This window comes from Telmatherina bonti (genome assembly GCF_933228915.1).
Source record: "Telmatherina bonti genome assembly, chromosome: 10".
NCBI lineage: Eukaryota > Metazoa > Chordata > Actinopteri > Atheriniformes > Telmatherinidae > Telmatherina > Telmatherina bonti.
The window spans coordinates 18,372,914-18,388,735 of NC_136628.1; the positions used below are offsets into that span (position 1 = coordinate 18,372,914).

General features: G+C 36.3%; 1 protein-coding gene across 1 annotated transcript in view; it reads right to left on the reverse strand.

The window, feature by feature from the left end:
* Positions 1-5,324: 5,324 nt before the first annotated feature.
* LOC306761656 (actin-binding LIM protein 3-like) overlaps positions 5,325-15,822 on the reverse strand; it is a 56,520-nt gene continuing 46,022 nt past the window's right edge. Inside the window, exons 16-23 of the mRNA XM_079247918.1 lie at positions 15,730-15,794; positions 15,255-15,396; positions 11,306-11,335; positions 9,203-9,261; positions 7,344-7,410; positions 7,184-7,191; positions 6,189-6,269; positions 5,325-5,453 (exon numbers count right to left, since the gene is read on the reverse strand). Of these exons, the coding sequence (XP_079104044.1) occupies positions 5,340-5,453; positions 6,189-6,269; positions 7,184-7,191; positions 7,344-7,410; positions 9,203-9,261; positions 11,306-11,335; positions 15,255-15,396; positions 15,730-15,794 (566 nt within the window). The 3' untranslated portion in view covers positions 5,325-5,339. The remainder of the gene's footprint in view (positions 5,454-6,188; positions 6,270-7,183; positions 7,192-7,343; positions 7,411-9,202; positions 9,262-11,305; positions 11,336-15,254; positions 15,397-15,729; positions 15,795-15,822) is intronic.

Sequence of the window (15,822 nt, forward strand, 5' to 3'; positions counted from 1 at the left end):
GACCGCTACAGTTTACAGTTTGACTCGGCGGCGACTTGTTCGTCGGCCAGGACTTCGCTGGGTCCTAATGCCGGTGCGGTTCCGTCAAATGAACCTTAAAACCTCTGAGATATTTTGCTCATTTATGGTGTTAGTTATTAGTGGCATGCATATTCACTTATTTGCTGTTTAACTTACTTCCCCTCAGTTTATAATTAAGTTTTACTCCGATTAACATATGCTGGCTTCCTGCTTTAATAATATAAACGTGAGTATTTATGAAAAATAATTGATTCATTTTCAAAAACGTGGGTCTGAAACATTATAAAGTAGCCACTGATATATTAACATATACGTCTAACAACAGTAAAGTGCTTTATGAATCAATTAACCCTTTCATGCATAGTGGCCTTATTGTGGACACATATTTGCAAGCTTTTTTCTTGCATATTCATGAATGAGGATATTTGTAAATAAACCATTTCAGTGGATGTTGGTGAGTCATCCAAAACGTTTCCACACACTGTAGAATAAATAGATATGTGATCATGTGTACATAATGTAATTAAGTGTGCATTAGTGATAAATAGGAAAAGAACATGATACAGCTATATTTTATACAAGATTTACATAATATAATTATGATTACATCTTATTTAATAAATATTTATTAGAATAAATTAAAATAAATCACGACTCATGGTCAATTCTAAATGTTACTAATAAACAAAAAAGTATCATAGCATGTGTCTGTGGAGGTTGTTTTTTTGTTTTGTTTTTGCTTTTTTTTTTTATTAATTCATGCATGAAAAAGTTAATGATCAGATTAACATAAAGATGCAACAATAACTTGTACCAGTTTACCACAGATAACTTTCCTCTTTGTGAATGCTAATTATTACTTAGCTTATTTCCAGCTAGCTTCTATGTTAAAGGACAATTTTGAATAAATAAATAAATATAGAAAGGAGGAAAGAAATAAATCTGTAATAAATAAATAAATCAATAAAAGAACAACAAAAAAACAGTAACAAAATGTAGGTTTCTCTGGCCCTGCATAGAGATGTGTGTAAAAGCTTGAATAGTTACCAATCAGATCAATTGTAACAAATTTAAGGAAGTGATTGAAAAGAAGCCAAAGTTTCAACTGACCTGCTGTTGTTTGGGAGCCTATTCCAAATGAAAGGCGAATGGAAAAAAAACTATATGCAGTTTCTCCATGTTTGGTTTTAAATCTAAGAATAAACAGGAACCTTGCACCTGGTATTCTGATCTGCTTGGAAGGTTCATTATTTATCAGAAGGTCTGAGATGTGGTTTGGCCCCAAACCATTTAGAGCTTTATCAACTAGCAGGTGCATTTTAAAATCAAATTTTGTTGGACAAGGAACCAGTTTAAGAAGCTCACAAAATGAATAATATGATCCACCTTTCTAGTGTTGGTGACAACTCAAGCTGTCCCTTTTCTGGATCAACTGCAAAGGTCTGATCAACATTTGTGGTGAACTTGTGAATAGACTGTTACACTAGTCCAGTCTACTGAAACTAAATGCATGAACCATTTTTTTTCCACGTAAATCTGACACATCAATACATTGACAATGGAAATATTCTTCAAGTGATAAAAGGCTGTTTTGTAAGTGATTAAATGTGACTGTCTGTGCTTCTTAACATAACACATTCAAGCAGAGTGCTGATTTTTAGTCATGCCTCTTCCGGCCCCAAAATGATCACCTCTGTCTTGCCCTCATCAATTATAAAAATTAGAAAGCCTCCAGTTTTTTTTTTTTACATCCTTTAGACACTTGATGAAGTTTTGTAGGGTACAGTAATTCCCAGAATCTATAATTGTATTTATTCGTGTGTCATCTGCATAACCATGATAACTAACCTAGTTATTTTTCGGAGTAATCGGAGTGAGCAAAGCATGTAAATGTGGAACAGAAAAGTTTGATTTGAACAGTTTCATTTCTGCGTTTGCATGTTATCCTAATGTATGTATAGGTAGTGGGACCTTGGTGTTAAATAAAAATACTTTGCAGGAACATATTACATGACCTTTAGCACTGTATTATTTACCCTACAGTAAAGCAAGCACCACTGTTATGCTGTGAAGTAGTACAGAATGTGTCATGTAGTAGCAGAGTGTGAGGTATGATTCTGGAGTAGCTACTGTAAATATTAATGCAAACCTCAGAAGTATAGATAACTATCAAAAATCAACTTGTATACTGAGTCATAGCCACAAGAGGTATTAATATCACAAAAATTGAGTATCCTACCATGGTAAATGTTTACAAGGGCAATATTTTAAGAAACCATGATGCATAATTACAAGAACAGCTGCCAATGTGGTTAACTTTTAAAACTATTGTCAGATTTGGTGATGGAAAGTTCTGACAAAAGTCACAGAATTATCAGTCCCTTTCAGCATTCCCACATAATTTATCAGATTCATAAATTTGTAAAATTAAGAATTTAGGTCTCACCTCTCTGGACTATAATTAGTTAAATAGAGCGAGATAACTGGGGTGTGGCCTGGCTGCCGCTCGGTGGCGGTCTGGGGATCCTGGCCCTCCATTGGCGTGGGCTAGATCCTCTGTCTGCGGGGGTGGGAGGTTGCTTTTGGGCTCTTGGGGCCGTGGGGCCCGCGTTCTGTCTGCCCTGGGTGGCCGGTGCCCGGCTGGTCCGGGCCTGCTGGGGCCTGTTCCCCCTGACTGCGGGGGACTCTGCCGCCTCCTGGGTCGGCGCATGGCTGACTCAGGGGTGGGGCGTTTGGGGTCTGTGCCTAGGGGTGGCTGCCGGTGGCTGCCGTTGGCCTGGGTCTAGGGCACAGGTGTCAGAGTCCAGTCCTGCAGGGGCGGTATCCTGCAGGTTTTTGTTGTCACCATGCTCCAACACGCCTTACCGAAATTATTAAATAGGTCGACAAGAAGCTGCTGGATCTATTTGATTTGAATCAGCTGTGTTAGTAGAGGGAAACAACAAAACCCTGCTGGATACTGGCCCTCGAGGACTGGAGTTTGACACCCCTGGTCTAGGGAGTCCTCCTGGCATGCCTCTTCCCTTTGGGTGGGAGGGGTCACACTGGCATGATCACTCTTCTCTGAACACGTTCCACTCTGCATGTTCTGCATGTGACACAGCCACCGAGTCATCACGCAGGTTTATTCACTAACAGCAGCTAGTTTTCTCTGTATGTTTCTCATTTATATTTAACTTTGAGATTCATAGTTTAGTTACTATGATCTACAGTTGGCATGTATGTATATATATATATATATATATATATATATATATATATATATATATATACATACATATATATATATATATATATATATATATATATATATATATATGCATAAAAATCTGTAGGATAGTTTTTGTTTAGTTTTGTTTTGTCTTTTTTTGTTTTTTTCCCTCTCTCTTTATCTTTTTCACTTTCCCTATGAGGTGTTTTCTCTTCTTTTTCTTTCTGTCTTTCTTCTGTCCTCTCCGGTCCAGTCCAGCAGTACAAACTGTACAATGCAAACAATAACGCAAAATAAACACATAAAACAAAAATTCAGAAAGTCAAGGGGATCATTATATCTATAAAACTTCCCTTGGCAAAGTAAATTTGCTCAGCAGAACACAGCATCCAGACAATCATTCTGCTTGCCTAAATGTTGGACAAGACACATTGAAAAAAAAAAAAAAATAGAGTAAGATAAGACAAATTAACATGCTGAACCAGTGACCACGACATACAAAATAGAATGAAAAGTCAGACACAAATAAACTGGTTTCAATTCCATTCACTTCTGTGAACATTCAAGGTTCTGGAAAATGTATCATTTATTTAAAAGTTGCAGTGAAATACGGAGCTACAGACAACAGATTGTTCCAATTATTAAGAAATAAATTAGTTTGTTGTTTTATACATAGCTAATGTGGTAAAAGTAATTCACCATTGCAACTTGTAAACACCTGCACACAGATACAGTACATTCAAAAACAAACTCTTTCAACCAGTGTTTAGTAAAAAGAGGACATTAATTTGTTTTTACATCAGCTATCCAACAACTGCTGTTTAGAAAATCCAGTCAAATGAAGACAGTATTTTTACACCACACCTGTTTATCAGACAGTATTTTTACACCACACCTGTTTATCACACACAAATCTGTTTTTGATTTCCTTTTTTGGTGTCTGCCAATATCCTCTTTGCAATTATGTTATTACATTCCATCTCCCTTGTAGGAGCCATTTCCTTCCTGACTCTTTGACTTACAACATGTTTCCTTAATTACCATCAGAATTATTTTATTTATTTAGATCTTTATTTAAATATTTAGATCTCTTTATTCTGAACTTACTGCTGGGATAGGCTCCAGCTTCCCCGCAACCCTGAAAAGGATTAAGTGGTTAGGAAAATAAATGAATGAATGAATGAATATATTCTGAATGCACATCCACTCAAAATGTTAAACCCTCAGCTGTAATTGTGAACTCGTACCACTCTTTACAAACACAATTCAGTCTGTTTTTCTCAATTGCAGCTGCAAATATGAATTAGAATTTCTTAAAATAAAATGTGTGAGATAGTGATTTCTTATCAAAAATCTCCATTTTACAGCTCATCCACAGCACCTTGTATTTAACTGTACAGTTTACTAAAACAGTAAAAAATAAGTCCTAACACTGATATGGCTTCAGATGCACTGACATCAAGGTCAATTACATAGCTTAGAAAAACAAAAGCAGGAGAAAACCTTTGGTTTTCACTATTTGCAAATGATGTGCATGTTCAATAGCCTTAACACTAACTCACACTGGGTTATTCTTCACTTATTTGTGTCTGAAGGTGGTGTTTGTCTGGTCTAGGTAAAACTGGAGCACATTTTTTAAATATAATTTTTTTTTTACCCCTTTATCTTTTTTTGGGGGGGGGCATGAATGTTTTGTGAATATTGCATATGCTTAGTTTGGTTAAAAAGTACCTCAAATGCTCAGACTGCAGCACACTGCCGTCTGCTGGTCGGAGAGGGAGCAGCAGCCACTCATTTGTATCTGTCATCTTAATTGTGTGCTGATCGAAGCCCCAGCTCTGCTCTCTGCTCTCCTTCCAGCCTTCTTCTTCCTCTCACCCAATTTCTCCCATTTGACCCAGTTGGCTGACTTCATACATATTGCTTAAGAAGCTAAGTGTACACCAGTTACTGCATGCCAAAAGCAGGAGGCCAGACGTTTTCTTTTTCTAGTTTTTGTCTGACAAATCACTCACTCTGGAGTTCAGCAAACTTTTATGGGAGCTGCTTTCAGAGCACATTGTTGACGCTGGAACTGCACTGCGTCAGACAGATCTGAAGACGTTTCTCAGAAGAGTCGGACTTGTTTCTTCAGTTCATTCTTTTTCCACTGAGCAAGACGGTCAAACACAGACATGGACATGCCAAAGACTCTATAAAACTCTTCTGGTGAGAGGTGACGCTGTGAAAAGGAAGATAAAATCACAAAAGAACAACCACATTATTTAATCATATGAGTATTTTCTGGAAGAAAACAATAAAAACGTGCAATGAAGGGGATCAGACAACCTGAAATGACTTTAACCATGCAAACAACACTGAGTAAAACATTTCAGGCTTAAAAGGCTTTCAGAAACCCAGGTTATGAAGCTGTTGTTGTAAACACTCATAAAAAAATCCTTCTTTTAGTTTCTGTATTGCTACCCTGGATGCAGAAAGTTTTGAGATAATCCCAGACTTTCAACATGTAGCTATGTTTTAGTAGACATCTGGAAATTCCTTCATTTATTGATGCCCCCTTAATAATCTGCTCACAGATATCTACAATGACATGGCAAAAACACCTGTTTGACCATTTTAATAGCATTTTTTAAATTTCTCTATCTATTCAATGCTGAAATATCCACTTAGAAAAGTATTTATCTGTATTCCTGACTGGTCTTCCAGTAACTCTCCTCTTAGGAGTAGTCAGTATTTCATCATGGTCAGGCTGTAATAGCTTCTAATGTCCACTAATTGAAGTATGCACAGTGTTCCCATTTGTTATGCTTGACTATGAGAGGATGCATACTTAACTTCCAGGCACCATGTTGGGGATATAAAGCTTTTTGTGTTTTGCTTTACTTTAGAGCTTCGATATGTTGAGCAAGAGTAGTGACACAACTTTGGGAAAGAGATATATTTTAAGGCACGTTACCTCAAGTCTGGCTCTGTCCACATCACAGGGAAGACGCTGCTGCCCTCTGACGGACACCATGAGGGCTTCATAGGGATAGATCTAACAGAAACAAGGAAGGCATTGTTAACAATGTGTGGCCAAATCAGATATTTTAACACCTGCTTTAACAATACAAGCTGTTATTCATATAAGCTCCATGCACTGAAATGCAACATAAATGCTTTATGTAAATAAAAAAAGAGAGGAAATACATAGTAACATTGTGTGGTAATATTGTTTAGAATAGGTTATATACATTCTTAAAAAACCAGGAAAGGATTTCAAAAGAATGACTAAATGACTAAAACACCAAAAGAAATGTGTTTTTATTCCTGTTACCCTCCAAAGGCCAAATACAGAAATAATGGCAAAAATGAGAACCTTAAAAAAAGTATTTTTCATTGTCCCTGCAAACAAATATGACTGTTTATGTTATAAACATAAATACAAAGAAAGTTGTGGAATTTATCTTACAAATCACATTAATAATAGATACAAATCAGGTGAACTATTATGTAAATCTGAGTTTACGTAGGTGTACTTATATAATTCCAAAGAGGGTTTGCTGCCTTTTAAATCACTTTAGATAACAATTTTACGTTATGTCTTCTCCAAACAAAAACTGCAGCCCACTTTGTCACAATAATATCTATCTCTTGATGTGTGTATTGTATTCCGGACTCATCTTGTCATGAAGAGACAATGTAGCTGGCTCTCACACACCACACACACTACGACAAAGGATTCTGTTACTCCTTTGTCAGTGTTCCATTATTTATATATGTGTGCGACTTTTTTCTTTGGACTCAGCCAGCTTGACAAAATATCACAGAGTGGAGTGGGTGTTAGGGAGTGAGATGCATTCACCAGTCAAGGGTAAGAAACCACACATGGGTCTGATTTATGAAAGATTAATCCAGACCTTTCCTTCTTGGCTCAGTAACTTTTTCCTGACGTTTGCTGCAGCAGCTTACCTTGTATTCTGAAAAAAAGAAGAGAAACACAATCACACATGAACAATCAATACATAAACTAAAAAAACATACAAACAAAAAAGAAAAACATGATTCACAAGGCAAAGTAAATTTTCACTAAACTTAAAGAAGAGGAGATGAGCAGATTAAAGGGGCTCACCTCTGATTTGCCAGTTCACTGCATTACTGCTGTCATACTGGTAATAATCTCCACCTGCACTTCCCGGCTGCAAGAACACAACAAAACCAGTTTAGGGAAGCGTGGACCTGGCAAAGCATATTTATCTCCATAGCAGACAGCAGAAAGAGACTTTAATCTGTGAATGACTGCACCAACAAATTCATCACAATAATAAAAGGATAATGTCTAGCTACTTGTCACACTTGGCCTCAAGAACCAAACTGATACAAATGTCTTTAAAGTTAGGCAGGGAATGAAGGACTTTGCCATAAATCACCACCTAGTGAATGGTCCCATTTGTCTTATTCTCTCTCTGTAGCTCTTTTATTTGTGAAACTAACATCTATCTATCTATCTATCTATCTATCTATCTATCTATCTATCTATCTATCTATCTATCTATCTATCTATCTATCTACCTACCTACCTACCTACCTACCTACCTACCTACCTACCTACCTACCTGTCTGTCTGTCTGTCTGTCTGTCTGTCTGTCTGTCTGTCTGTCTGTCTGTCTGTCTATCTATCTATCTATCTATCTATCTATCTGCCTGCCTGCCTGCCTGCCTGCCTGCCTGCCTGCCTGCCTGCCTGCCTATCTATCTATCTATCTATCTATCTATCTATCTATCTATCTATCTACCTACCTACCTACCTACCTACCTATCTATCTATCTATCTATCTATCTATCTATCTATCTATCTATCTATCTATCTATCTATCTATCTATCTATCTATCTATCTATCTATCTACCTACCTATCTATCTATCTATCTATCTATCTATCTATCTATCTATCTATCTATCTATCTATCTATCTATCTATCTATCTATCTATCTATCTAGCTGTCTATCTAGCTGTCTTTCTGTCTGTCTCAACTTAAATCAATGTGTCTGAGTATTGTGAAAAAAATGAGCCTGAAAGGGTGACCACATGGTGATCCCTCAAGAACTGTAGGCTGACATCAAGTGACCTTAAAGCACAGAAGCAAACTGAGGCAGCGATGAAGTGCATGGCAACAACAACTAGAAAAGTGAAGGGGGTGTTTACTTTATTTGTATTTATCATTAACATATAATGTTAATTCATTTAAAGTTATTGTGGACACATACCTCAGTGTGTCCGCAATTCCTTTCAGATCATCAGAAAGTTTTACTGAATCTTGGAATAGAAGTTAGATGTAGGCTCATTTTCAGAAAAAAAAAACCCAGCTCAAAAATCTAATTTGTTAAAGCAAAAAGTTGCCAACAAACAGATAGATGGACAGACAAACAGGCTCAAACATAACTTCCCTGGTGAAAGTAATGAAATATAATAGTAATCTGTGTTTTCTGTAGAAATCCAACAAGTCAGGTTTAACAAAGTCTGAAACTGTATTATTTTTCAATATACAGTATATGCTGGTTTTTTATTAATATAATAGAAAAAGTGAAAACATAATAGTTCATTTTCTTTGAGCTTTACTTTCATTTAAAAAAAAAAAATTAAAATAACACTTGAAAAATAAAAACAATATAATAAAATAATAGTTAATTTGTTTCAGTTCAGATGTTTTTTTTTTCCAGCCAACGTGGAATATACTTTTTAATTCAACCAATTGTAAAGTAAAATGATGCTCTGAAAACATTACAAGAACTTCTATTAATGTCCCAGAAACTTACTGAACTTTCAGCATGACTACATGTCAACTCTGACAGTAACCCAAACATACTTTACCAAAACCTTTCCTAGAAATGTTATGAAAGCAGAGACTTTCATCAGAGCCATAGAGTGCAAGTAATACAGTGTAAGTAATACAAATACACACTCACACAGACTAGAACCCGCGCTGCTTACCCTGTTCACTCCATTTCTGCCGTAGCCTGGCAACGAGGCAGATTTGGCAGCGTATGATTCTGGAAGAATAAACATAAAAATGTGTCCATAAATAAGTACAGACACTCACTTTATTAAGAAGTCCAATTCCTCTATTGTTTGTGCCGCTTGTGTTTTAAATGTATTTGTTTTTTAAAGAAGAAGAAAGTGTACACAGCCTCTAAATGTTTTTTTTTAGGCTCCACACATTCCTGCACTGAAAATAATTCTGTCAAAGTAAGTTATGATTTTCCAGCGGCTTACACAAAAGCTGTTCTTTTTTACAAATAATATTTATTTCCAAGTTGCCAAATTGGCTTCTCCAATTCCACATGGCAACATCTTACAGTGCTACAGAAAATGTTTTCATATCTATGCATCACATAATATCCAGTCAATCTGGGTCACAGTTTCCTGTTACAGTTCAATCCTTGAGGTAAAGTTGGCTAAGCTTTCAGATATGATAGCTCAACAACATCTTACTGACATGTTGCTGAAAATGTAGAGAAAAAGCTTCACAAACCATCTTTATTCTCCATGTTTCTAAGAATATCACACCGGGGAACGTCTACCGTTACACTAGATGCAAAAATTTAATCATCTGCGTTCTTTTTCCTGTCACAACAGAGCTGCTACAATATTGGCTATGATGACAAACTTGCACAGAGAGTCTTGTGTAGACATATGACTCTAATCCAACATCCCATATCACAATAAACTGATGGACTTTTGAGGCATAATGAACAAACATTCCGCATGTGGGCTACTATGCAAACTAGCTTGCTGGAGGACTAATATGAGACAATGATTTTCATTTATTAACCTATTTTTATGTCATACTGTGAACAGCTCAGCTCTGCTTTTTGTTTTGACATCTCCAGCATGATGGCAACCTCCTGGTAACCAACGTTAACCAGCATCAAACACATCCTCCAGGCAGCAGGCCTGTGTTTGTGGTGTGCACTGCTAAAGAAGCAGCAGCAGAGGACAGCAGTGTCACACAGATCCATTAAAGCGGCTCTACTGCCTGTCTTATCTACTTTCACCGCTTTACAAGCTTGTTTCAAAGCTTCATCACTGGCTCCTCCTCTGTTGTTTGCTCTTCCATCTTTTCTCTCTCCTCTGTTTACTTGCTTTGTTTATCTTTTCTATCAGCCTCTACTTCTCTTGTTCACTTTCATGTTTAAAGAAATTGAATTACACAGCGATGTCAGGGAGCTGGGGCAAAACACCATGATGCAGCAGAATTCTGGCCAGCGTGTACAGCCACAGCGCAGTATGAGATGATGAACTATAATGAGTGTGTCATCTCCTACACTCTTTTAAAAAGAAGTGAGACAGCGTCTCATAGATTAGATGTGGTGTTGCAGAAATGCAGCTTTCCAGTTTAGTGTTGATGGGAAACACCTCAGAAACTATACAAGCTTAGGCAGCATTTAAGTGTTGTTGCATTTGTGCTGCTATATAATTACTACTGCTGCTTTCTAAGTCATTATTTGCACTTTCATTTATTTTTACCAATACTAATCAACAAATTTATTCTAATAGTTAAAAAGTATCATTATACCTGGGCGAATCTGGAAAAAGTTGGGATGTGAGGGCTTAGAAGTCCTTACACAAGCCATAAAAGTGATAGTTAAGTTAGCTGAATGGTCCCACACTTAATTTATGTAAAGATCTAAAGGCAAGTAGTGATGATAAAGACCCATCACAGAAGTTTATTTCCAAATTGATGAAATCAGATACAGTGAAACGTGGTTTTAACTGGCAGGTTATGAAACAGATGGTTTCAGAGGGATTCATGTCAGTGAATCTAGTATCTCTGCTTCTTTTTTTTTTTTTTATGTAAAAAAGAAGTAATAAATACAAGCCTGTGCTACATTAACATTTATCCTTCTGCCTGAAATCCATCAGATAAAGTAGTGTTTGTGTGCCCAACTGTGAGCTGGTAACTGTCTCCCACTTAAAGATCTGCTGCTGCCACAGCAGAACCAACCAGATGACAGAGATGAAGAGGTTCGCTGTGCCACTGCCCTTCTCAGGATGAATGCAGAAAGAAAAAAAACACATGGATGAAACACTCACCATTGTCGGCACTGCTGATGGACCTTGGAGCTGAGGACAGAGAGATGGGATGGCTGCTTTAATTTCACCACCTTCATATCCAGAAAAACAGACAAATCTCTGGGATCAGAACTCACTTGTCTTAAGTTTTTATCAACTTTTATATTCTTGTTTGTTGCATTGTGTAGCTTCAGAAAGATTCAGAAGTCAAGTTTTAAGCATTTTTAGATATTAAAATCCACCACAAATCATATGCTAAAGCAAAAGAATTACCCAGTTAGAGCTTGAAAGACACCTGCTTTGCTGGTGGTTGAGTTATTTAATTGATGAGTTATACACATATAACGACCCAACATTGCTGAGAATAAATATTACCCATAATGAAATTCGATCAAACATGTGCCAGAAAATTCGACCAAATCAAGAACATTTTGGCAAAAAGATATGAATCAATGGACAAACTAAAAGAACAAAGTAAAAAACTTGGATTCCTTTTTTGCCACCTTCTCTTTAAAACCAAATTTTATTGCAGCTTGCAGCCCTACTGTCTTTTGCATATGCATTCATCTCAGTATCTATTATTATATAAGCATAAACAACACAAGAGACTGTGTTCAGCAGAGTTAATAATCTAGCACACAGTGAAGGTTTCAGCAAGGGGGAAATAATAAATCCAGCTGCTGTGAAATATCTATAAAACCTCAGCTGTGTGTGGATATGTTGCTCACAGCATAAACACGCAGGCTTAATCACCATCATGACCTACACATCATAGGAAATATAAAGCACCATGTGCACCACTGTTCATCAACAGCTGGGTTTATACTTGTGCAATTCATGTTAAAAATGTTTATGTTTATATGTCACCCAGACATGGTTCTTGGTAAGTTTAATGCACTGCATCCTTGGATTTGACTGGTTATTTTTCTTACACATCATCACGCATATTGTGGACACCGAAATAAAGGCATGAGATTGTGAAATAATATTTTACTTTCAAGATTTAATTTAAATACATGCATTTAGGACACAGACAATGCTAACATGTTATAGAGCTCTGTCTCTACTACATTCCTCTTAAAGGTATTGGATTAATTTCAGAAGTGGATGACCGTTGGATTGCACATGAAAAGCAAAAATTTGCTCTTTGGGGAGGCATACAGGAATCAAACCTCCAATCTTCCCACTGCAGGAAGATTGTTCTACTGACTGAGCAAAAACCAACAGACCTCTGACATCAACACACTTGATATTTAACCTCTGAACCTCTGATGTAAGCAGGTTTAGAAAATGGATCAAAGTGAAGTGGTCGCTAAGAACAATAATGACATTCAATTAATGTTGGACATGATTTACTTAAGAATGAATGCAAACATTTTATTTGCGATGAACTTGTCTCTAACAGGAAAAATAGCACCTGATCCAAATGTTACATGACTTAAATTAGTCAATAAGTTTTAACTTCTTCCATCACTTTTTGGTATCAGCTTCCTCTGTAAAACAGATGAATAAAAGCTGTCAGGATTTTCAGCCAGGACTATAATAATAGATACCATAAAACCCACAATAACCAAACAATATAAACAATATCTGCTGTTCACAGAGTTAATTTCTCCCTCCCTGCTCTCTAACCCTGATTTACCTCCTGGACTTCATGTCATTGATCATCTCTGAGCAGCTCCAAATTGCTTTAGCTCCTTACTCTCATGCTCTCTCTCACATCTAATTCACTTTTTATTGTGTTCACTCTCTGCCTCTTTTGTTATAACTCCCAACTTCTGTTATTCCCATCTGGCTTCCACCTACAGCAAACTCTCACTCTCCCTTTTCATTCCTTATGAATCACTCAATCTTTGCCTCACTTTTACAAGCTACTGAAGGCAAAGAGGAGGACGATCAATGAATGAGTTGATACAAAATCTGAACACACCACCCTCGGTAATGCTTGGTCAGCATCACAACGGGACTCAATCATTCAGTCTAAGAATTGCCTATAAATTCTTTGTTCTTGTAATATATATATATATATATATATATATATATATATATATATATATATATATATATATATATATATATATATATATATATATATATATATACGCAGACACACAGTTTTAATATTTCTCAAAAAATGAGTCTGTTGCCATCTTCATCACATGACTTACCTTAACCTGTTTGTCTTCTTGCCTAAACATCTATCTATCTATATATATATATATATATATATATATATATATATATATATATATATATATATATATATATATATATATATATATATATTTTTTTTTTTTTTTTTTTTTTTTTTTTTTTCTTTTAATTTATTTTCTTTTTTAAAATAATTAACCCTTGTACATGAAAATGCTGCCTTTAGGATGTTTTAGATGAAATATTAAAACTGTGTGTCTGCGTGGCCACATGTTTATGTTTATCGAACAAAATAATTGTGGATAAAGGAATAATGACTGTGTAAAAGGTACAATTTTTGCTCGATGATTTTATTACAAGTTATAGTTCAACCGAATGGAAAGTATTTTATAAATGTACTAGGAAGCAGTCCAATAACAGTAGAAAACAGAGTCTACTAAAAGAGGACTGAAGCCTCAACATGACTTAAAATAAACTTGTTCCTGCATTGTTTTTTATAGGCTCGACTACTGTTTTAAAGTTTTTACAGGTCTCTAAATATTCTTTAGGACATCTGCAAAATGCCGCTGCTCATGCCCCCATAAAGACCTGAACATAATGTTACTCCGATTCTTAGATCTGTACATGGGATTCCTGGGCACCAAAGAATTGGACTGTAAATGTTTGCTGTTGCAAACTAACAGTACATCAAATGTCTCTTTCCCTCCCGAGAGTTAAAACTAAACGAGGAGAATCAGCGTTTAGTTTTTATTCTCCTTATATCTGGAACAAACGACCAGAAAAGCAAAGTCTGCTCAAACATTACTTCATTTAAGGCAAGTCTGAAAACAATTGCCAGATATTTTACTTAATGGAGTTTTCTTTTTAAATATATTTTCTCAAGCAAGCACAGCAGTGGTGATGATAATGATAGGGATGTCTGTCATAGTGAGGCATTTTGCATTGATATCTGTATCATATGTACCTCTCTGTATGTACTCACTGGTCTGTTTCTTTTGCTTATGGACAGCACAGCAGGTTGCCTCATGATACGTGCTTTATAAAAAAAAATACTTTCCTTGTCAAGCAACTACAGAGACTGTAGTCTGCAAGATACAATATTTAACTACTATCTGAATAACTGTAAATTAATTTTCTGCTCCGGAATCACCAACCAATAGGATTAATCCTCTTGGGATCATGACTGCTTATGCAAAATTTCTGCATAGTTCATTAAAAAGTCTTTAAGATATTTCAGATTTGACTGGAAGAGGGAACGATTAGGAGACAGACTGGAGCAGAATTGCCATCCTTACAGACATTTTGACAGCGTGGCCATAAAGCAGTCTTAATGAGCCGTTATGTGCTCTAATAAAAACCTTTTTTATTTGATCCTTAATATTTGAGTTATTTCTTGTAGTTTCTTTATGTCTTGTAGCTGCAGATCTCTTGAGAGAAGCATCAAATAAAAGATGAAAAGCTAAAAAAAAAACATACATAACACACATAATGTCTGGTAAATGACGTAAAATGTACAGACAATTTAGAGAGCACATCACCCATCAAAACCAGTGCTCTCCTTTTCTCTCCCCATTTCTGAGAAAGTCTGAATCTGCAGCTTTATTTAAAAGCCCCGACATGAAATTATTTTTTGTTTGTTTGTTTGTTTTTTGCGGAACAGACAGACAAAAAAACAGATAAACAGTATTGATCAAATTTAACCATCTGCCTCGGCACCTATATTGGCAGTCATACTCCGCTCTGTCTTAACTATTTTAAAACTTAAAAAGGCAAAAAATAAAAAAGAAAGATTAGTAAAAATGACAGTTCTGACGCTTACAGCCATTAAGGGAGCTATATTCCAGGTTGTTCAGGGCCTCCTTGCTGTTACATCGGGAACTGCGTCTGCTCCCCCACGTATCATTGTCATAACGACCTGATCGAGCTTTCATCTCCTCCTTCAGAATCATCCTGCCAATTCCCTGTGGGGGTTAATCAGATGGGAGGATTAAAAAAAAAATAGTTAAAGGGATGAGAAGTGAAGGTACAAAAGATAGATGTAGCAATAAGAGTCGAGTTGGATGGATGTATGAGTTGATAGATGATGATGGAACATGGCAGAATGAGAGGGAGATGTGGTTGTAATTGAAGGTAGGATATTAGGGGAAAGATGGTGAGAAGAGTGCAGAGCATCACTTTGTGTTATGACCAGTGAGTGAAGTTGGCAAGAAGCATTTAATTAACAGGCTCATTAAATATTAACACTCACTTAAATTATAAAAAGGGAGAAGCAGGAGGATGTTTTCATCTCTTACCCTGTTTATATTATGATTCCATCCATCCTCCTCTCCTCCAGATGAAAACCTTCTCACCCTTGAGACTACACAGAGAAAGATGGAGGGAGTGAC